At 33.3% G+C, this 23,173-nt stretch overlaps 1 protein-coding gene across 2 annotated transcripts; it reads right to left on the bottom strand.

Moving 5' to 3' along the window:
• Nucleotides 1-6,230: 6,230 nt before the first annotated feature.
• On the bottom strand, nt 6,231-20,115 carry GCG (glucagon). 2 transcript variants are annotated; one of them, XM_051986263.1, is made up of 6 exons: nt 20,031-20,115; nt 16,580-16,680; nt 14,068-14,226; nt 9,926-10,063; nt 8,383-8,526; nt 6,231-6,730 (listed from the first exon to the last, which is right to left on the bottom strand). In XM_051986263.1, exons 2-6 carry the CDS (start codon nt 16,669-16,671, stop codon nt 6,724-6,726), a joined length of 540 nt encoding a protein of 179 aa, XP_051842223.1. In that variant the 5' UTR covers nt 16,672-16,680; nt 20,031-20,115; the 3' UTR covers nt 6,231-6,723. The 2 variants fall into 2 exon arrangements, with proteins under 2 accessions (XP_051842223.1, XP_051842224.1); XM_051986264.1 differs by lacking the exon at nt 6,231-6,730 and having other exon boundaries at nt 8,379-8,526.
• Nucleotides 20,116-23,173: the final 3,058 nt, after the last annotated feature.

Below are 23,173 nucleotides of genomic sequence, written 5' to 3'. Positions count from 1 at the left end.
CATTTAAAATTTTTTTGAGTTCCGAATTTTCTTCTTCTCCCTCCCTAACAAGGTAAGAATTTTAAAAGAATTTATATATGTGAAACTATGTAAAACCTATTTCCATATTAGTCATGTTGTAGAAGAAAAAGGAGATAAAAACATGAAAAAGATAAAGAAGATGAAAATAATATGCTTGGAACTGCATTCAAACTCCAACAGTTTTTTCTCTGGAGGCAGATAACATTTTTCATCATAAATCCTTTGGAATTATCTTAGATTATTGCATTATTGAGAAGAGCTAAGTCTATCATAGTTGATCATCACAGTGTTGTTGTTGTATACAATGTTCTCCTAGTTCTGCTCACTTCAGTTTTTCATTAATTCATGTAAGTCTTTAGATTTTTTTTTTTTAATCTGCCTGCTTATCACATAGCACAATGGTATTTCATTACATTCATATATCACAACTTGTTCAGCTATTACCCAACTGATAGGAATCCTCTCAATTTCCCATATTTTATCACCACAAAAAGAGCTGCTTTAAATGTTTTTATACATATAGAGCCTTTCCCATTTTTAAATGATTTTTGGAGTACAGTGCTGGTAATGGTATTGCTAGATCAAGGTGTAGGGACAACTTGATTGCCCTTTGGGCATCATCCCAAATTGCTCTTCAGAATGGTTGGATCAGTTCACAACTCCATCAACATTACATTAGTGTCCCAATTATCCCACATCCTCCCTAAACATTTATCATTTCCCCTTTCTGTCATATTAGCTAATCTGACAGACATGAGATGGTACTTCAAAGTTGCTTTTATTTTCATTTTTCTAATCAATAGTGAGTCTGAGCATTTTTTCCATATGACTATAAAGTGCTTTGATTTCTCCATTTGAAAACTGTATGTTCATAATCTTGGATTATTTATCAATTGGAAAATGGCTTGTATTTCTTATAAATTTGATTCATCTCTCTATTTGAGAAATGAGGCCTTTATCAGAGACACTTGCTGTTCTAATCTTGTTTGCAATGGTTTTGTTTGTGTGAGCCTTTTTTTTTTTTAAACAGGATTAAAATTATCCATTTTATATTTTGTAATGTTCTCTATCTCTTATTTAGTCAAAAATTCTTTGAAGGGAAAATTTTTAGCAAGCAAACTTCCCTCACTTAAAATTCCTTGAAGGGAGGGAAACATAGATTTCCTGAGAGTCTGGTGGTTTTACTGTTAGTGCTCTGCTCCTGGAAGAAGTTGGCAGAAATATTTAGACAGTTAGGAGCAGCATTAATTATTTTCAGAGTCTCTATTATAGTAGTAGCCTTAGGGTTCATGCTTCAGGACTGATTATTAATAGGTGAGAACTTGTTGCAACAAGATTAAGGTTATAGATGCAAAGACAAAGATTATTATAACATGTAAAATACCTTTAAAACCCTCTTGTCTATCTGCTGTCTGTTGTAGATGAGGGCATCAATGTTCAGGGAAGAAAAGTGACTTTCTCAAAGTTTCACAACTAGCTGGTAGTGGAGCCTATAGCCTTAGGTAGTTAAGTGATGCTTTGGGTAGAATGTTAGTCTTGGAATCGGAAAAATCTAAATTCAAATAAGATCTCAAACACTTAATACCTATGTGATCCTTGGCAAATCACTTAATCCTATCTATCTCAGTTTCCTCATCTGAAGAAGAAATGGCAAACCACGTTAGTATCTTTGCCAAGAAAACCCCAAACAGGGTCATGAAGAGCTAGGAATGACTGAACAACAACCAGTTAATTTTGGGCCTCAGGGAAATCACAAAATCTACTTTCAAATTAAATCAACCTTTTTCTTCTTTTTTTTTTTTTTTTTTGCTGAGGCAATTGGGGTTAAGTGACTTGCCCAGGATCACACATCAAATTAACTTTTAAAAGTAAATTTGTGAAGTAAATCCTAGAATGCTCCCTTATCAGGGAAGAAATAAATTTCTTCATTGGATATATGTGACTGCCCCACAGTCCTTAGTTGTAGAAGATCTAGAATACCACAAATCTACTTCTGAAAATTAGCTAATAGAGTAAGGAAGAGAAAGCTCAAGCTCAGGAGGTAATAATTTCCTATTTTAACTAATTGAGGGATACTCCAATAAACTCATTTAAACTGTTAATGGAATTTGAGTACTGTTTCTATCCCTTTGAAAATGAGTTTTACCAAAAAAAAAAAAAAAAAAAAAAAAAGAAAATGAGTTTTATCAAACATTTAAAGAACAATTAATTCCAATATTATATAAACTATTTGGGAAAATGGGCAAAAGGAGCCAAAACTATAAAGAAAAACCCCAACTATATTACAATTTGCCTAATAAATAGCAATGCAAAAATTTTAAATAAAATAATAATAAGATTATAGCAATATATCACAATATATCACATATACTATAACCAAGTGGGATTTATGCCAGGAATTTAGAACTGATTCAATTTTAGAAAACCAATTAACAAAATTGATTATATCAACAATAAATCCAAGAGAAATCATAAGATTATCTCAATAGATGCAGAAAAAGCTTTTGACAAAACACTACATTCATTCCTATTAAAAACACTAGAAAGTATAAGGATAAATGGAGTTTTCCTTAAACTGGTAAGTAGTATTTATCTAAAACCATCAACAAGCAAGATCTGTAATAGGGATAAGTTAGAAGCTTTCCTAATAAGATCAGGAATGAAGGATGGATGTCCACTATCACCACTATTATTTGATACTGTATTAGAAATCCTATCTATAGCAATCAGAGAAGAAAAAACAATTGAAGGAATTTGAATAGGCAATAAGGGATCAAAATTATCACTCTTTACAGATGGTATGATGATATACTTAAAGAATTCCTAGAGAATGTACTAAAAAGCTGATTGAAAAAATTACCTTTAGCAGTTTCAGGATATAAAAAGTTGTTGAATCATTTCAGTCATATCCAACTCTTTGTTACCCCATTTGGGATTTTCTTGGCAGAGATATTGGAGTAGTTTGTCATTTCTTTCTTCAGTTCATTTTCTAGATAAGGAACTTTTAAATGACTTTTCCAGTGTTACACAGTTAATAAGTATCTAGGGTCCGATTTGAATTCTGCTCCTCTTGATTTCAAGGCCAGAGTTGTATTTATTGTATTACATAGATGCCCAAGATACATTAAATCTTAATAAATTATCAGCATTTATATATAATACCAATAAAGAAGAAATAGAGGATATATAACTTAACTAAATAATTTGAAATTCTTGAGAATTTATCTGTCAAGACAAATCAGAAATTATATGAACACAATTACAAAATGTTTTCATACTAACGTAAGATCTAAACAACTGAAAAAATATGAATTGATCATGGGTCAGCCAAGACATAAAATAAAACTGACAATTATACCTAAATTAGTTTAGTTTACATTTGTAGCTTTTATGTTGAGGTTGAAGAGGGAGGAGATATAATGACCTGTGAAAGTACTGAAGGGTGGAGGGAACAGGGGATTTAATGAGAGAAAATAATGTTTTAAATATTTGGGCATAAGAAGAGATGGAATTATGAAAGTATTGCCAAATAGGGAATTTCAGTATCTAAACAGGATAGTGAAATACTTGTGAATAATGGATAATGATGAAAGCTAGTATGTGAACATACCAATGTGTGGCTGAAGTAGAATAAAGAAATAGTTCCTGGAATTTAAAACGTTTGAGTGATTGGAAAATTGGGGAGTCTTTGGGAGCATTTTTGTAGATATTAAAGCATAGGAACCTGTTAAGGGACAGGTCAGTTCTCTGAGAGCCTCCACAGCTGTGGATCATAGCATCTGAAGGAGTTGCAAGGCAGCCTTTACTGATAACAGGTGTTGTGGACTAGGAATGAGATAAATTGGAGGCAAAGGGAAGAGGAGAGAGGTTAGAAAACACAAGGGCCTCTCAGTGGAGAGGTCAGAGAAGAGCAATTGCCTCTCAGTCTCCTTGTATCATCCTCTCACAAGAGGAGATCCATTCTGGGTTGGATCTCCAACAGCCACTGTCAGGTGGCTCCTGTGTATTTCAACAGGAACTAGTATTGTAGGAGAGAGGCAGATGGTAATCAAAGTGTTTCATTCCTTGTGATAGCAGTGTGCTGGTATTATTACAGCCACCATAATTTGGATTGGGGAGAAATTTTCAACTGAATGGAATTAGATGGAGGGAATATTTTTGGGAAGAGGAAACAAAGAAAGAATCTAGAAGTGGCAATGGGCAGCAAGGAATATTAAACACTTTTGTTCAATGGGATACTGAACAGACCTATACAATATTCTCCATTGCTATTATGAATAGCACCTATAAAAATTTCATTATATTTGTGATTTTCATGATTTCTATTCATCAATATTTCAAGATCTATGATTTTATTAGCATTTCCCCCCCCCCCCCCAGCTTAGATCAGAAATCCACCCAACACCTTCCTCAATGATCTTTAGCAGTTGGTGGTGGTAATTCAAAACCTGGTGGCCACTTTTCTGGTGATATAGCTTATGTACTTGTAAAGACTGGCTCTTGAATAACAGACATAGAGAGGCTGTCAGCAGGCTGATACTTTAAAGTCTTTCGAAACTTAAGTGGAACAATCTGTGTTCTCAAGAGCTATCCCAGTGGAATGCAGACTCACCTTTATGCCATGATGAGATATCAGAATATAAATTTAGTCGTATTCATTTTATTTAATTTGGGGAAATGTGGGACAGTAAAGAATTTGGCATTTACTAATATCAGACATAAGGAACAGACTTTTAAATTCCATGTAGTTTTGCAACTCACTACACAGGATAATGCAATATTAGCTAACTGCTCTGATGTTGTCTTTTTAAATTCTTTAGACTTTTTAGACTCAGGGAATATCAGTACCAGAAGAGATCTTTATTATATATTATATTTTGATCTTATTTTGCAGGAAGCTTAAAGGATTTGATTGGTTCAAGGGCACACAGTTGTTTAGTGGGGGAATCAAGACTTTCCAACTCCTGGTGCGTTGTTCCTTCTACTTTCAATAATTAGCTAAATTGGAAATTATTTTTGTTAAGTTTTACTGTCAGTCTTTATTTCCAGGGCATAATTTTAAGCTCTAATTTTAATACCATAATACCTTATCATATAATTTATTTCAAAAATTATGTCCATGTGAATAGAACTCTATACAATTAAAGCTGGATTAAACATGTCTATGTCAGTAGTAGCTATTGCCTACAAAATAGCTAGATGATTTCAGAGTCAGGAAGACCTGAGTTTGAATTTGATCTGGCTTTGTGACCAGTTGCTTTTTATTGTCATTTAGTCGCTTTCAGTCATGCTGACTCTTTATGACCCCACTCGGGGTCATGAATGGGTTTGCCATTTTTCTCTAGCACATTTTACAGATGAGTAAACTGAAGCAAACAGGATTAAGTGACTTTTTCAGGGTCACACAGCCAGTATGTGTCTTAGGCTGGATGTGAAATCAGTTAGGGCTTCCTGATTCCAGTCCCAGAGCTCTATCCACTTCACTATCTTGTGACCATGGGAATATCATTTAATCACATAGAAATTCTAACACAAAATTAAAAATTGCAGATCAGAGCATGCTCTGGTTTGGTAGCTGGAGTTTCCTATGGTTAAATAAAATCACAAATATGTACCACAAAACAAATGTGGGGGTGGAGAAATGGTAATAGCAGTAGCTTATATTTTAGGGGCTTTTAAGTTAGTTTTGTTTGTATATTTACTTTGGGACAAAAGGCATTATATATTTATTTCAGAGGATTTTAGAAAAAGACAGCAAGGTTTAGTGGATATAGAGCTGAACGGAAAACCCATGCTCTCTAATTTTTTAGTTACTATTGAAATTTTAAGAAGCAATATGTATGTTAGCCAAAAGACACAAGACTAACTCTTGGTAGCTGTGTGATGCATTGTAACTCTTTTAACCTCTTTGGGGAAATAATTTCTGTAGTACTCATCTCAAAGAGTTGTTATGAACTTCAAGGAAGATAATGCATGTAAGAACTTTGCAAAACCTTAAAATGCTATGTAAATACCAATTACTATTATAATTTCCTTTTTCTATTCCTAAAGGGCACTCAGCAAATCCATTCAATAGAAATTTATTGATATTTTAATATGAGGATTATTTGTTTTCAATAGTAGTACTGGATACATAGGACCAAAGGGGAGGTGTAAAAGGAGTTAGTGGATCATTTGTGTATGTATATAGAGAAACAGACCATAGTAAAGAAGCTTGAAAATTTTTATTTAAGGCTGCTATTTATTATTTTTGAAAGCTGAGCATTTTTATGACAAAGGTTTCAAATGGAAAGTCCTGTTTTTATATTCCCTGTTGTGGTTACCAGTTTCTTTCTCCCTTTCTGATTACTAATGCAGACATTTTGTGATTGGAATCATTTATATGTACAAGCTGATTTTATAGAAAAAATATTTTCATAGCTAAATGTAAACAGGTTGGGATTTTTTTTGCCCAAAATAAGTGGAAAATATGAGGATCTGGCACTTTCATATTTTAAAGCTGTTATTTAAAGAGTCCTTTGACAATAGTTTATTCCAAAAACAATCCTTTGGCTACACAACACTGGAATGAAATTCATTTCTTGGCATGCAAAGCAATAAGGCTTTAGGATATATTCTGTTAATTTACAGAACAGAAATTTTTAAAACATCCCAAGAGGCCAGCAGGTGATGTGGTGGAGATGATCTTCAGTAATTATACACTTAATTCCTAGAGAAATAAAAAAAAAAAAAAAACACCAGTGACTAAGTATTGCTGTAATACCCAGAGAATTTAAACATCCAATTTTGGAACACCTTTTCACGACTTTAGTAGATGTCACTTTTAAAAACCTCTTAATTTTGCAAAACCCTCACACTGGTAGAGGCTGAAAATACTTGTTTCTAATGAAGACTTATCTTAAAAGATTTCCCACAAACCTTTCCCATAAATACTGAGAAGAAAATAATCAATCTCTTAGCTAATTTACAAGCCTTCTTTCAATAATATTTTTTTAAATTTTGAGATTATAACCATTATTTGGATATTTACTGTAGGTTACATGACTGTTAAATATATGATAATATAATATAATATAGTATCAGAAATTCCTTGGAGTCGGGATAATCTGGATTCAAATCCTGTCTTCTCCACATACTAGCTATGTAATCATGAACAAATCATTTCATTTTATTGATGCAAGCTATTTACTGTAACTTCAAGTGTGGTAAAGAGGAATGATAGCTGGATTTAACATCAGAGACATGGGGTTCAAATCTTGATTTTGCACTTGCTACCATTGTCACATTGGGAAAGTCACTTGCCTTCTTTGAGCTTGTTTCTTTACCTATAAAATCGGGAGGTTTGTCTAGATGACTTATATCCCATTCTTATTCTCTTTTTAGCTATAAATTTGTGACTTTATGAAATGATAACAGAATCCAATCTGTATCATGGATTGCATTTCTACACCCAGAGTTTTCCACATAGATGAATCTTAATTCAGATCAAATATCTCTCTTTTGCAATCTAGAAGATATAGGTAAATAACCTAAATTGACTTTTTTTTTCTTTAATGGACAGAGTATTGGATCTGGAGTTAGGAAATTCTGCCAATATTTGACACCACCATGGACAAGCCATTTAATCTTTCTGAGATTTTTGGGAATAATATGACAATTAGGATTCTATAAAACCTACCACTTACATTGCTGTGAGATGCACATACCTTTATTTTTGGCTGCTAAACCTATGATTACATTTGTATAGGGCACTCCTAATAAAGAAACTTTTTGTACTGATGCAGATAGTCACTTGATTCTGCAACTTAAGGTCTTTGCCAAATGAAATACTACATGCAGTGTTCTACAAACTACAAAGTTCTAAAGTATATGTATTTAATATATTGTTATAAATAATAATATAACATATAATAATTTATCTAGATAGATGGATAGGTAATTAAGTAGGTGGATAGGTAGATATATAGGGAATCCCAGAAATTTCAGTGCAATTCTAAGTTAACAGCACTAAGATTTTTGGGACACTCTGTATTTGAACTATTAGTTTCAGCATCTAAAACAATGTCTTAAATGCAGTTAGTTCTTTATAAGATGTTGATGGAATGAAATTGAATCGATTTCTAAAAGTAGGGAATAACAAAATGCTGAGTAACTATTATGTTGAAATGTTAACATTTTGCATTCTTTATTCTAAGGCTGCAGAATAAAAATTTTTAAATTTTTTGATTATATAAATTTAAAAAGTTAAAGTTAAAAAACCCCAAACTATTTTCTTCTAATGTAGAATACCAGCAGTAGCAATATGATGATTGACCATTTTTGGAAAAACTTTTTTTTCAGAATGGAGTGAAATGTAATCACCTGTCAGTAACTTTGGTCTGAAGCAGCCAATTGATGAAATCCCTGGTAGCAATGTTATCCAGAACTGTATTCATCTCATCAGAGAAAGAACCATCAGCATGTCTTCTTCCAAGCTCTTCAACTATAGTGACTTCTTCTGGAAAACTTAAAAAGGAACAAAGGGGAAAAAAAAGACTTTGTATTTAATATATTATTTGATTTTTCAACATATGCTTCATGTATTTATACCTCTGAAAGAAGGTAAAAAAAAATTCTGGAAAATGTTCACCAATTGATAGCAAAGAAATTGCTGTGAAATCTGTCAGGTAGAGTATATATATTAGAGGTGCCAAACAAGTGGTCCGTGGGCTGCTTGTGGCCCACTCCCAAGTGAGACCCAAATCAGATTAAAATGTAATTAGGAAATATTTAATAAAATAAATAAAAATGCAATAAAGCATGGATAATTTATATTTTAAAACCAAGTCATTATGTAATTCACAAGGATTCTTATGTACAGATTATGGCCATGGTTTCTATTTGAATTTGACACCATTGGTGTATTCAGTTGTCCCAAAGACCTCTTTACATTTCCTTTTCCCTTTTTATCCTTTAAACATCAGTTCCAAGAATTAGATGCCATAACTTGAAAACCATGATGCTCTCTAGGATCACTTGGAACTGAGCAAAGTCAAATTAGTCTTTGGAAAGAGTAGACATCCCTTTGATAGCATTTCTTCCATTGGAAATTTCTCAGATATCAGAGATAACATAAAAGGTGTTAGATTATAATAAAGAATATAAATGGAGACTAGAAAAGAAGTTGGGCAATCCACAAAGTGGGAGAAAAAGGAATAAAGGAAGAACTGTTCTTGTGTTCCATCAGTATCTGCCTAATGTCTTAAGGAAAGGACTCAAATGAAGTATCACAGGATGAGCTGACATGGGTGAATTGCAATCTTTGGGGATAGAGATCACATTGATAAAATCACATTCATTCAGGTGTTAAAATACTGAGGGACATAAAGTTTATATGAAATTGTTTTTTATAGTTTGTATTTACTCACCATACTACTTAGTACCATACATAGTGCTTGTTCAATAAACATTTGTTGATTTTGTTGATTTGAGCTATCCTTAAATTATACTACATTATTTCTTCCATTGCCAGATCAGAAACTATTTTACTCAAAACACTTTTTTTTCCAATGATGATAGATGATAGCAATGTTAATGTTCCATTAAATGATTGTATTTTTCTTTCACTTTCTTTTCCCTTTATCTTGTTTTTTCTTGACTGTGAAATACTTCTCTGCTTTATTGTGAAATGGATTGGTAGAAGTTAACTATTTCAAAAATAAAAGAGAATAGAAAAAATATTGGGGCTCTTTTAAAAAAATTCTTCTAATGTGGTGAGCCTATAAATTCTCTTCTTTTTCTCTTTTTTTGAGTATGGAAAACTATTAAATAAGAAAAATAAATATTACAAATATGGGAAAATCTAGGTCTGACATTTGAATCAGAAACAACAAAAAAAGCATTCGATGCAAAAATATGGACTCACGCTCTCCTTCCCCGGCCTTTCACCAACCAGGCAATGAATTCCTTGGCTGCTTGACCTTCCAAATAAGAACTGACATCACTGGTAAAGGTCCCTTCAGCATGTCTCTCAAATTCATCATGGCGTTTGGCAACTTTGTTCCTGAAAGAAACAATTTCATGTTTAAATCATGATTTGTGCTATGAGTATTCTCCTAGTTAGTAGATAGAAGTGCAAATATTATTATTCCATTTTGCAGATGAGAAAAACTTATCTCAGATTAGGTAAAATAAATTGCCCAAAGTTATACAATTAGTAAATAGTCAAAGATTCTTCTAACCTCAAGTCCAGGATCCTATGTATTATATTAGAGTGGCTGTCAGTTTTTTTTTTTTTTTTTGGATTGTGATTTCTTCTCCTGCTGCTGCTTTTGGATCAGACCTGTGATTTCCTGAGTGTAGGAAAGGTAGTAAGAGATTTTCCCTACTAAGTAGATTGCACTTTCTCAAAACCTTAGAATCTTAGAGAGTTACTTGGGACACTGTAAGATTAATTGATTTGAACACACCCAATTAATGATGTCAGAAGGGGGACCTAGACTCAGGCATTCTTAACTATCAGGCCACTTCTCTCTCTTCCACTTCATGTTGTCTGTATAGAGATTAAAATAAAGTGAGCAATCTGATCCCAGAAAGTAGGGCTTGTAACTACCTGGGCCTGATGTCTAGTTTTAGTCTCATTTAACTAATGCTATCAACTGTACTATGACATCATCAGCTATGTACTTGATTTAATAGCAAGTATTAAGCTCCTTAACTGTAATTTTAAAAATTGTTTTCCTAAAAGTTGCTGATGTCCCAGAACAGTCCTAAGCTTGGGTGTTTGTATATACTGGGAACATTTAGAATAAAGTTTCTCAACTTTTGCCAAACTGTGAACCATATTTTTGATCTCTTTAATAGCATCCTTTAAAGAGTGAATGGTTTATAGAAAATTACCTTTGTAACTTATTTTCCATCTGTCACTGTCATTCTAAAGTATATCATTTAGAATAATAGCATTATTTATAACATATGCATATAGAGACAATATATGCATATATTATATATAACAGCATTATATTGTACTTTCAGGTTTACAAAGCACTTTACATACATTAACATATTTGATCCTCAGATCCTCATTTGATCCTATGAAGTAGCTGTTATGATTATCCTCATTTTGCAGATGAACTTGCCCAAAGTCAAATAGCTACGGTCTGAAGCTAGATTTGAATTCAGGAAGATGAGTCTTCCAGATTTCAGTCCCAGCACTCTATCCACTACATCTCTTAGTAGACCAGAAGGATGGGATCAAGGTTTCCCACTTTGACCTAAAATCATGGGATCATAGCTTTTGGATTAATAAGCTTGCCCTGGATCATATAGACCTACATGTCTGAGATAGGATTTGAAGCCAGGTTTTCTTGATCACAAATCTATCTCCATATGCACTATGCTGTATTGCCTTACAGTCTTATTATTGTGTTTTTGCTAAAATAGCCCACTGAATTAGCAAGTATATACATCTAAGTCACACTTGGTATCTTACACAGAATTTATATTAATATTAATAGCTGACATTTGCAAGCATTTACCTATATTATCTCATTTTATACTCTCAGTTCTGTGATTGTTTGCTATGTTTTAATGAAAGGAAACAGGCTGAGTATTTAAAGGCTGTGACTTCCCAAACTCACTAAGCTAGCAAGAGTCAGATATAGGATCAAAACTTAGGTTCTCTTGACTCCCTGTCCAATTCTTTAACCACCATACCACACTGATATTATTGATATAAGAACTTGTCTAGAACTTTGAGGTTACAAAAGACCCTTTTTCCACAATGCTGGAAAACCAAATAATGACCGAGAAGTTCAGTTAAGCATGTAGATATTCCCAAATATCTGGGTTTGGGGTATTGTGTCAATAAGACATTTAGATGTACTCCCACATATTTGATACTACATAAAACAGCCTCAATGCAGAATAAAGGGATAGGAGAAAGATAGAAAGCTAACCACTGTTTTGTAGAAATATATGAGTCTTTACCCATATTCAGAAAAGATCTCCAAGTCCTTCTGGTTGCACCAAAAACATCATTAATGTCTTACTATTAAATCTGAACCATGATTTCACAGTTTACTTGTAAAACTCAAATATGTGACAGGCATTTAATCCCCTTTATCCATCCATCTAAACATTTTAATGAAACATTTCTGATGACACAGCATAACAGCTTAAAGCTCAGGAACTGGAAGATTTAAGTTCATTATAAACTTGTCAGAGGTTGTGTCAAAGTAACAGAGAGGAAAGTAAAGTGAGTTAGTTTTCAAATAGCTGAATGTTTGATTTGCCATTCCACTCCATGGAATATCTAGATGACAGAGACTTTCACTTTTTACCCTAAGCATTGCTGGTAACACAAATACAGCCAAAAGATGGTCTTTCTTCTAGTTTCTATGGCTCAACAGGGACATCAAGTGGTCCAAATCAGCACTGGCCCTTTATGAAAGCTCTGTGGATTTATCAGCTAAGTCTAAGGACTTTCCTCTAAGAGGCCAGAATGACTCAGGTTTTGATAACCTTTCAAGATTTTGATGATTTATTGATATCATTCCTTCTAATGGCCTGTGTATATGTGGGATGTTTTGGATTTGTTGATACTTGAACATAACCTCTCCTTTATACTTCAATCTCCTCATTTTAATACCTTCCACATATCTTAGATAAAAAGTGACATAAGTTATTAAAATGATCTTCCTGAGTCTTTTCTTCAGATCAAAAATTCCCAGTTCCTTTAATAAAACTTTAAATGATCTGGACTCAAGATCCTTCAGCATCTTGATAGCCCTGGCTCTGGACATTCTCTAGCTTATTAATGTCCTTTCTAAATTTTGGTGACCAAAAGTAAATACATTTCAGAAGTGATCTGATTAGGATAGAATATAGTAGGGCTCTCTCGTCCATATTGCTTAAAACTGTATCTCTCTTCATTATACCTGTAAATATGTTTATTTTTTTAAAGTCTTCTCCTCAGTCTTCTGGTTCATAGTGAATCAGAGATTCATCAATGTCTTAAGATCTTTTTCAGCAAACTCTGGTCTAACACTGCCTCTTCCTTTCTCTGCTTGTAAAGTTGATTTTTTGAAGCCAAGTATAAAAATACATTTATATTTGTTGAGTTCTTGTACGTAGTAGATATTCAATAAATGTCAATTAACTAATAATAAATTTAGTTCTAAAACTCTGTGATTCTTCATGGTTCACCGAGTGGACTTCCAGTCCTTAAAAAAGCCATCAGATTCATGTCTGAACTTAGGTGTTTCTAATACATAAGTCCCCTCCCTGTTTTCCTTCCAAATGTCCTTTTTTTCCTTGATGATTTTGTACAATTCCAGATTCCATTCATTTTGTTGATGATTTTCCTTTATTCTCCTGCCTACAGTTCCAACAAGTAATTAACACATATCACAATACTAAGAATGCTAAACATTGAAATTTATGCTTTACTATTAACTTGTATTTTTGCTCAGTTTGGTGTAATGTTGTGCAGCTGGCATGCCATTTTAAATGCATAGCTATGATCTGTGTGGTCTCCTTCAGAAAGCAAGACCCTACAGCGAAAGAACAACAACTTAATAGGCACTTGAAAAATGTTTGTTCTATTCTATGCAATTGAACTAAATTTGCTAATGGCCCTTGAAGAAATTTACTTGAGTAGGGGTGTTATTAAGGAAGCTCACTCAACTTAGATAGATTTGTTCTCTATTTGGCTAAAGTGGCTTTTGTGTTTGTATCCTGAACAGACCAGTTTCTGAGTATCTCTGAGCAGTGGACAAGAAAGTGAAAATCACAGGAAAATCTATTACCCCTAGATCTCCTATTCTAGGAGAAAACACAATTTATGAGAGAGTCCTTATTGAGAGAAGTAGAATACAAAGACAGCACATTACTAAAAAGTGGCATCTTAACACAATGCTGGCACAGGGCCATGAGCATGTGGGCACTTAATACTGTTTGATGACCTACTGGAGAAGGATTGAATTCCAAGTGCTTGTATTTGTATGAGAGTCTGAGGAGAGGGGAGTTCTTTGCCCACACATTCCAGATACTGTTTAGAATTCTTACCCGTTCCGTTTGGTGCTCATCAACCATTGCACAAAATCTTGAGCTCGTCTGGAGTCCAGATACTTGCTGTAGTCACTGGTGAATGTCCCCTGTGAATGACGCTTGTCTTCATTCATCAGATTATCATCCAATGGCTCTGTCTGTGAGTCTGTGTATGGTCTATAAAACAAAATTTTTACTGTCACACACATTTGAACTTAAAGATTTGATACATTCCAAGAGCTTTTTTCCTATCTCCTCTCTAATTTTCCCTACCTTCCCCTTCCCGCTCCATTGAGCATATGAACCCATGATTGTGAATTTAGGTAAATGGAAAGATTTTAGTAGTCATTGAGTAAAAACTGTTGAAACAGAGAGAAACTCAGGGAAAATTGATTCTGTCTACGGAGTTATATAACTTTTTGAAAGATTGAGGACCCCAGGGCCTTTAATTTCCTCAGATTCTAGGCTGCAAGTTCTGGATTTGTTTAGTGAATGAATTTCAATTGGAATCATATCCTTTCAAAAAGTTACATAATTGAGTAGACAGAATCACATTTCCCAACTCAGGTGTGATGTTTAAAGATTGCTATAACTGGAGTTATAGAGACCTAGTTTAAATCATGCCTCTGTCATTTACTAACTGCATGACATCCTCTGAATGACTGTTAAATATATTCTTTCCTTTATGAGCTCCTGCTTTTGCTACCTCAACTGTCTTGGCTTTTCCCCTTCAAAGCAGAATAAAATTCTTTTTCAACTAATCAGACAATTCATAACCATCTATTCTAATGAGAAGGAATAGTGGTGTGATAACACAAAGTGGTTGAAAATCAAATATATATTACATACATATAACATGTAGGTAAATTTAGCTTCCCAACTAATTTTGTTTGCTTATACTGATATTGAAATAATAGTTTCATTATATGAGGCACACTAATAGTGAAAAGTGATGGATGAATGATGAGTGGTAGCAACAAGACAGCCTGATACTTTAAATTAGCAAGTGGATAGAAACATGAGCATTAGACACTACATAAATCTAGGGTCTGTAATCTTACTGGAAAAGGGAACTCCTTAGTAAGGAAACTCTACTGAGGGAGGTCTACAAGTCTCTGAAATTTAATAATTTTTTTTTGAGAGTTACTTAGAGTTAGGTTGAGACTTGTCCAGGAGTAAATCCACCTTCCTGGCTTCAAGACCAATACCTTTTCCCCTACAATATGTTGCCTTTCAAACAATCAGAGCAATTTAAAAGTTGAATGGGTTGCCTAGACTGATGGTGGACTCCCTCACTGTGGAGGTCTTAATGAGAAAATCTAGATGACCACTTGTCACGTATATTATTACAGGGATTCCTTTTAAGCACAGGTAGGACAAGGTGTCTGTTGAGGATCTTCCAGATCTCAAATTCTATTATCAACAGTATTGGACTTAGAGTCAATCTGGAGTTTTGCCCCCATAAACTAACTAATTGTATGGCTTTAGGAAGGGAAGACCTTTCTATGTCTTAATCATCTCATAGTGAACTACTGAGATAATGTACAAAATTATTTCATAATATTGGAGTTCTATATAAGTGTGAGCTATTTTTACTAGATACTCCAATTCCCAATAGTGAATTTTTGCTGGCTAATTCTCTCTCTTCTCATCTCTGCCTCCTGCCTTCTTTGGTTTCTTTTAAGTTTCAGCTAAAAGATTCACCTCCAAGAATTCTTTCCCAGTCCTCCTTAATGTTAGTGCCTTCCTTTTCTTGATTGATTACCTCCAATGGATATATGCACATAAATAGATAGATGGGGCAAGTAGGTAACAATGGATAGAGCACAGCTCTAGGAGTCAGGAAGAGCTAAATTTAAATCTGATCTCAGAGATTAGCTATATATCCCTAGGCAAGTCACTTAACCTGTTTGACTTAGTTTCCTCATCTATAAAATGAGCTTGGAGAAGGAAATGGCAAAGCACTTCAGTATCTCTGCCAGGAAAATCCCAAATAGGTTATCAAGAGTTGGGCACAATTAGAATGATTCAGTAACAATAAAAAAAAGATAAGTAGATAGGTAGATAGATAGTTTTTTGTATGTTGTCTCCTCCATTAGACTGTGAGCTCTTTGAATGCAGGTACTCTTTCTCTCTTTCTTTGTATCCTCAAAGCTTAGCACAGTGTCTGGTGCATATTAAGTACTTAAATACTTGTTCACTGAATGATAATCTATATATTGATAATGTTGAGTAGATTGCTCATGATTAAAATGACTTTATGGAATAATAATCTCTAGATTGCAAATGTTATTCTACTTATACTCTTCAGATTATGAATCAGTACATACTCTGATTTTTTTTTTCCAAAAATATAAACCCAATTATTATCATTTAGCAGCAATGTCAATAGTATTAAGGATGATCTATTGAAAACCAATTCTTTAAACTAGGGCTACATAAGTATCTTGTATCTATGACATACATAAATGATACCGTTAACTATATGAATAGCTGGTGTTCTGTTAGTTGGGTGTCTGGGACTTATTACCTGGGTTTTTCTTCTGTGTCTTGAAGGGAGTGTTGCCAACTGCTTTGTACCAACATGATGAACAATCCAGCCAGAAAGTAAATGTTTTTCATTTTCAATGCCTGTCCGAAGAGAATGAAGAAAGAAAAATGCAACCATATTCAATATATTGGGGCTAAATTTGTTTGGTTGTGTCTAAGTGAATGAATATTCTTGTTAGGGAAAAAATAGCCAACTACGGCCATAGGATGAAATTATATTTTTGTTATATCTATTTCAATTTAATTTTATTCTTAACAAGACAGTATAAGCTGTTTTATAGGGTATCATTGTTGCTTTGAAAGCAAATAAATGTAAAAAAAAAAGTTCCATCATTTCACTCTTTAGTTAAAGTAGGATGCTTCAGTTACTGATTAATAATGTCATTTTCAGACATGAAATTGAAACATTCAAGTAAAAAATTTTAAATATCTAATGTAGCTGATATTCTACATATGGTTAGCCTGAATGGCACCCTATCCATAATGCTCCCCTTAACGATCACTCAGGCTTTCAATTAATAGGCCTTCATTTCCAAGGATTTACATTATACTGCATTTCAACCATCTTAAGCAGCCTCAGGCTAAAACTTGGCATACCAGCTGTCAGTTCAGATGTATTATTCATTTATATTTTAAATAGTGTAACTTGGTCTAGACTTTGTAATTGTAAAGCGGCCAACAGATTTGAGGTATTTTAGGGTTGTTTGACCTGCTCTAAATTAAAAAAAAATATATCATTTTAAAGACAAGAGTAATTTGCACGAAGACCTAATGCTTCTGGCAACTTGAACAATCTTCAACGAATGAAGATATCTGTGTCAAAAAGAAAATTAGTGCCTGTTACAGAAATCTTTAAAGTCATCAAGCTATTATTCTTGCAGTCCCAAGTTCAAACCGTATTGTTAATTGATGGACACAGCCCCAGACCTGCTTTTATGACACAGGCCATGGCTTGCCAGTGTCCCAAGCATATTCCTCCTTGAATTGAATGCAAATCTCATGATAATGGCAATACAATGTGGATAGTGTCCTGCAATGGAGAGTATTTGGTACAGCATAATAGAATGGACTCTCCTATTTCCAGCCAGAAATACCAACACTTGTGTAGAGAAACTGTTCATGTTCTCCTACTCTTGAAAGTCAATCATGATGTTCTTGCTTTCTTTGATGAAAGGTAATCACATCAGCTGGGTAGATTTAAATTTAAGTCTGATCATGCATATCTGTCAATAATTTGAATGAGCATTTTTAGTAACAGACATTTGGTTAGAAATAAGGATTTGAAAGCCATCAATCCTGCAGTTTTCAAACATCTTAACCCATATAAATTGTGTTCACTATGCATTCAAATATGAAGAAATTGAAGTGCTTGCAAATGATTATACTTTTTTTTGAAAAGCCTAGCATGCTCCAGAGAAAAATCAGATGATCTGCACAGAAGACATGGGAACTGAAACTTTTAGCCAGTGATATGCTAGAGATAGTTTGGATCATTCAAGAAAGTCAATTGTTAAATTTTTTATGTGAGCAATTACACCTGGGGAAAGCAGCAAATTATAGCAATCAGGGCTTGACTTATTGTTGTATTGATTTTTCCTCTTGAGAAAATGAAGAAAAAAATTCTCTAATGTAGATTAAACGTAACAGTGTGTCCTGGGTATTAGTTTCCTGCCTTTCCTCCAGACAAGTTGTCAAAGTTACTAGCATATACATATTCTTAGTTATCCATCAACATTGTCCTAACAACTTGGGAATGTTTTTCTATACTTTTTTTTCATTTAGAAGATTTGCTGAACATTATAGTACAAGTCACATGATACTAACTATAGTTTACACTTAGGCTTGTAGTGATTTGAATTAAAGAAGCAATAGTGTTTATGACTAAACAGTGGTTTGGAACATGTCTTAAGAAAGATTGATACTACTAGAGTTAGGGGTAATATTTTTAACCCAAAGACCTTAATGTGATTTCATAGCATTCTTTTATCCTATCAATATTCTTGTAAGATATTATTGCTATCTCAAAAATAATTTTTTTTTTGGATTCTCATAGTACTTTGAGTAAAGATAACTAATTTCTTATTCTGTTACTGGAAATTTGTTACTGGAAAATCTATTTTAAAAAAATAAATTTTAAAAATAAAAACTATCATGGATTACAGATCCTTTAAAAACTTTAAATGACTATCCTCTCAATACTAAAAAGAAAATCAGATGCCTATTTTGTATTGTTATCCAAAACCTCTTTAATGAGGAAAGATGAAAAGCACTTTTCTCTCTAGTTCATAAGCAAACCAGATAATTAGCTAGTTTGGTAAAACTCAAGAATCTCAATTAGAAAGTATGTATGGTTAAAGTTCTATTCTATATGGTAATAAAACAATTATAAAATTTGCCTCTTAGTCCAATTTATGAAAATAGCTTATTAGTCCAGAGTCCAAACTTATTTTGTTTGCCAATTGCACAGCAGCAAACTAGTTCTTACAAATTAGTGAACTCCATTTATTCTATTGGACAATTGTTGCTTTGGGCCTTCATCTTAGCATTTCAAACAAATACTTTAAAAAACACATACCCCTACTTTTAAAAATTGTAGTCAGCATACTTTTTAGAATATAAAAATCTTTGGGTTATTCATTTTTGTGGGTGTTCAATAAATATTCAATTCTTATTAACACTTTCTTGTGAGTTAACAAAGGGAACCCCCAAACTGATAACATCTACTTAGAATGATTAGCATGAAAAATATTTTCACAGAAAATACCAAAGATTTCTTTTCCAGAATCTGACTATTTGATCAACTCAAAAAAAAAAATCTAAACTTTTTACAAAATGGTCATGAATCTGCTCTTTCTGAATAACAGTTCTTCAATTATAAGCAATAAAAATAAAATGACTTCTCTAATGCATATGATTCTAATGCATTTTAATGAATATTTTGTTCTTAAGAGAGTAAATTCAAATAAATCTGTCTTGAATCTTTTTTTTAAGGAAAATTGTTTTAACCCATTTTAAAGATGCATTTTTGTAACAATATAATGATTTCTGTATAGCATAGCTTTTAACATTTTTTCTATTTTACATAAAAATTTAGATTCTCTTAAATAATTTTACTTTCATTTATTCTATTAAAGTAGATGTTAATTTCTTATCCTTTTCCCATTTACAGGCTGAACCTATGTGTAATTAATTAATAACAATAAAATAAAAACCCAAGTTGATCCTTAGTACCTATGTACCTTATGCATATTTAATTGTATAGGAAGAAATGAAGTCAGTTTATCTTACAGACTAAACTTATATATAATTAATAACAATAATAAAAAGATAAAAACCCAACAAGATGATCCTTAGTCTTTACGTGCCTTATGCATGTTTAATTGTATAGGAAGAAACAAAGTCAGTTTATTGTCATCCAACAAGTTTCTTACCTTCTGACCGCAGTCAAAAACAGCAGGTGAGGTAAAAGTGAAGAGTCTTTCTTCTGGACCTTAGAAAGTGTCCTGAGCTCTGGATCTCTGCATCTCTCACCCAGCTTTTATAGACTGTTCAGCTCTGCTTAGTGTCAAAGATATTACGCTGACAATATAAATTTCTCATCTGTAAATAATGGGGTTTTGTTACAAGCGATTTCACTCACCCACTCACTTTGCTCATCTATATTCTATGCGTATCTTGGGTGGGATCATAGAGATCCGGAAACTTTTTTTCTTTTTCTCAATCTACTCATTATTTTTTTTTCTCCTGATATGCGATAGATAGTTTGGAAACATGTTCCCCACTTTTAGTGTAGGGGAAGAAATGGATGCAGAAATGCTCCGAGATGATAGCTGACATTGAAGATAAAGATTTTAAATCCAAATTCTATGCCTCAAATGAAGTTGAGTAAATGCTTCCTTCTGGGAATCAAAATCCCCTGTTTTAGCAACATTATTTAACAATGTTGAATTTCTCATTAGGAAATGTAAAAATACAAACAAGTTATACCACTGTGCTGTATGTATTATGTATACTACATCAATTTGAATTACTTTGCAGTAGTAGCAAGTTGTTTTTTAAAGTTCTTTTTTTCTTTCTTTTATTAAATAGTATTTTATTTCCCCTCAGTTATATATCAAGAAAATTTTTAGCATTCATTTTAACAAGATTTCGAGTTCCAAATTTTTCTCCCTCCTTTCCTCCCCTCCCCTCTTTTGAAGATGGTAGACAGTTTGACATAGTTTATACATGAGATTAGCAAGTTATTTTGAATAAAGCTGGATAGCTTAAAAGAGTGATCAGAAAGGTTAAAGGGTGACCATACAGAATAATGGCAATAGCAAGATATGGTGCTGTGTTCTGTCTTCCCTTTAAAATTTTTATTTAGTCTTTTCTTGAAGACCAGGAATACTAGGCTAGATAGGATGTTGGTTTGGAGATTAGGAAATTAAACTGATACATTTTGGTAGGAGAACATTTATGTAAGATGTACACATCCAGATTGATTAATACAATGTGATCTGAAGTATCAAAAGATATTTACTAAAATAATTAAAGAATAAATGTCTATAATTTTTAAGGAAAATGCTTTTTGAGGAACTTGGGAAATATAGACTAGTATCTACCTAGACATCCTTGATCACTCATCATAAAATGACTTAATTGGATTCTATAGAAATAAATCCTTGAGACAGGGGTATAATCTTTCCAATTCAATCTGAATCTATTGAATTTTATAGCCTAAGTCTAATGTTAGGGAGAACTTGAATCAATTCAATTCAACTCATTGAAAATTTATTCAAGAGAAGTTCACAATTTCAATTTTGAAGGACTAGTTCAAGTCCTTCTGGAAGGACTTGGCAAGTATTATCATGTGAAAATTGATTCTGAACCTGAGATGATACCCAGCTCTCGGGGCTGATTTCTAGTTCTTGGATGAATTATCCCTTTTCTTTGCTTCTTTTTCTTTCTAGTGTTGCTAACATTTTGACCCTTCTGCCCTTCTGAACACCTCCACCAGAGGGTGCAAAGGGGCAGAGAAAAGAGACCTAACTATTATTTTCGGTATTTAATGATAATTCTTACTAATAATTTAATGGATAAAATCAGTGTTTGTATTAACTGGGACATTTCATTCTCCCTTCTCTCTTGTCATTGACCCCCTTTTATTATGAATATAGTGTTTGTTTTTTCCCATTAATTTTTCAACAGACAATATAGGAATCATATTCATTACACTTTTCCCACCCTCTCAACCCCCCCAAGTTGGGGGTGGGTTTTCTGAGAAGAAAAGTTTCCTTCTGCCTTTCTCCATATGTGCTTCCATTTAACTCTTATAGTCTCCTAAGCTCCTCACTCGCTCCAGTCATTAGCAACCTTTGGAGCTGCCAAGAGAGGGGTTTGATTACAGAACTTCAAAAGCGATATGACCAAGCTCCCGTTCACGAGTCCCGTAGCTACAGTGACCATATTTTCTGAACCAAGAATCAGGACACATGGTTTCACAAAGAATATTCCTTTGGCAAAGCTTCATTAAAAGTACACTTTCTTTTCTTGAAATGGGGGCTGTCCCAGAAAACCCAGGACATATGGTCATGGTAAACTATATTTCTCTGTCCAACCCTAACTCCACTTCAAATGCAAGCTCAATCTTGTCCTAACAAAGTCAACAAATAACCTAAGTTCCTGAAGTTAGCTGCTAGAACCATGGGAGCAATTAAAAACCCACTCAAACCAAATGGTCCAGAAAGGAAAATAGTAAGCTGCCCCTAAATAAAAATAATTGACATATAGAATAGCAGTTTCCAAAATACTATACCTACATTTGCTTTTTTGCTTCAACACAAACAATTCTGCTAAGAAGATTGTACAAATATTATTTTTCTCATTTTATAGGTGGGGAAGCTGAAACTCAGCGGAATTAAGCAACTTGATTTAGGTTATTCAGTCTTAGAGCCTGGACTTCAACCTGGATTTTGAATTCCAAATTCAGTACTACTTCTACAGGACATTTAAAAATCTGAACAACCTCATTACTGCACAGTACTTCTCTTCCCACACTCTTACAGTCTAGCCTATTTATTGTCCTTTGAACATGACATTCTGTCTCCTACCTCCATGTCTTTGCCCAAGCTATTCCTCATTCCTGAAGTGTATTTGCACTTCACTTTTGCCTTTTGGAATCCTTAGTTTCCTTTAAGTTTTTAACATGAATGCATTTCCTAGAATGTCCTCTCCCTATTATCCCACATCACGTTGTATGTATTTTATTTAGTTTTATATGAACCATTGCTTTCTTAGAATAGAATGCAAACTCCATAAGGACAGGGACCAATTCATTTTTGTCTTTACATCTCTAAGGATTAGCAGTGTATGCATAATAATGGTTTATTGAATGAATGAGATTTTTTAAAAGTGTGTTTTTAAGTTAACTAAATTAACCCAAGACAAAAGATTTTTTAAAAGGCTAGGGAGAGGGGAGGAAGAGATTTAGCAACATTTTTTAAATGTCAAAAAAAAAGTCCCAGGCGAGATAAAAACCAGCCACTTTTCATATCTCCCTGAGGATAGAGCAAATGGAAATGATTTAATGGAT

This window comes from Antechinus flavipes, chromosome 3 (genome assembly GCF_016432865.1).
Source record: "Antechinus flavipes isolate AdamAnt ecotype Samford, QLD, Australia chromosome 3, AdamAnt_v2, whole genome shotgun sequence".
Lineage (NCBI taxonomy): Eukaryota > Metazoa > Chordata > Mammalia > Dasyuromorphia > Dasyuridae > Antechinus > Antechinus flavipes.
Note: the sequence above shows the minus strand (reverse complement) of the source record. Positions and strands in the feature narration are given on the sequence as shown.

Excerpts from the sequence above, each read along its gene's own strand:
- GCG (XM_051986263.1), bottom strand. The coding sequence starts at position 16,671 with ATGAAAAACATTTACTTTCTGGCTGGATTGTTCATCATGTTGGTACAA. Across the intron at positions 14,227-16,579 it reads GACACAGAAGAAAAACCCAG|ACCATACACAGACTCACAGA; the intron begins GTAATAAGTCCC and ends TTTGTTTTATAG. Across the intron at positions 10,064-14,067 it reads ATGAGCACCAAACGGAACGG|GAACAAAGTTGCCAAACGCC; the intron begins GTAAGAATTCTA and ends TGTTTCTTTCAG.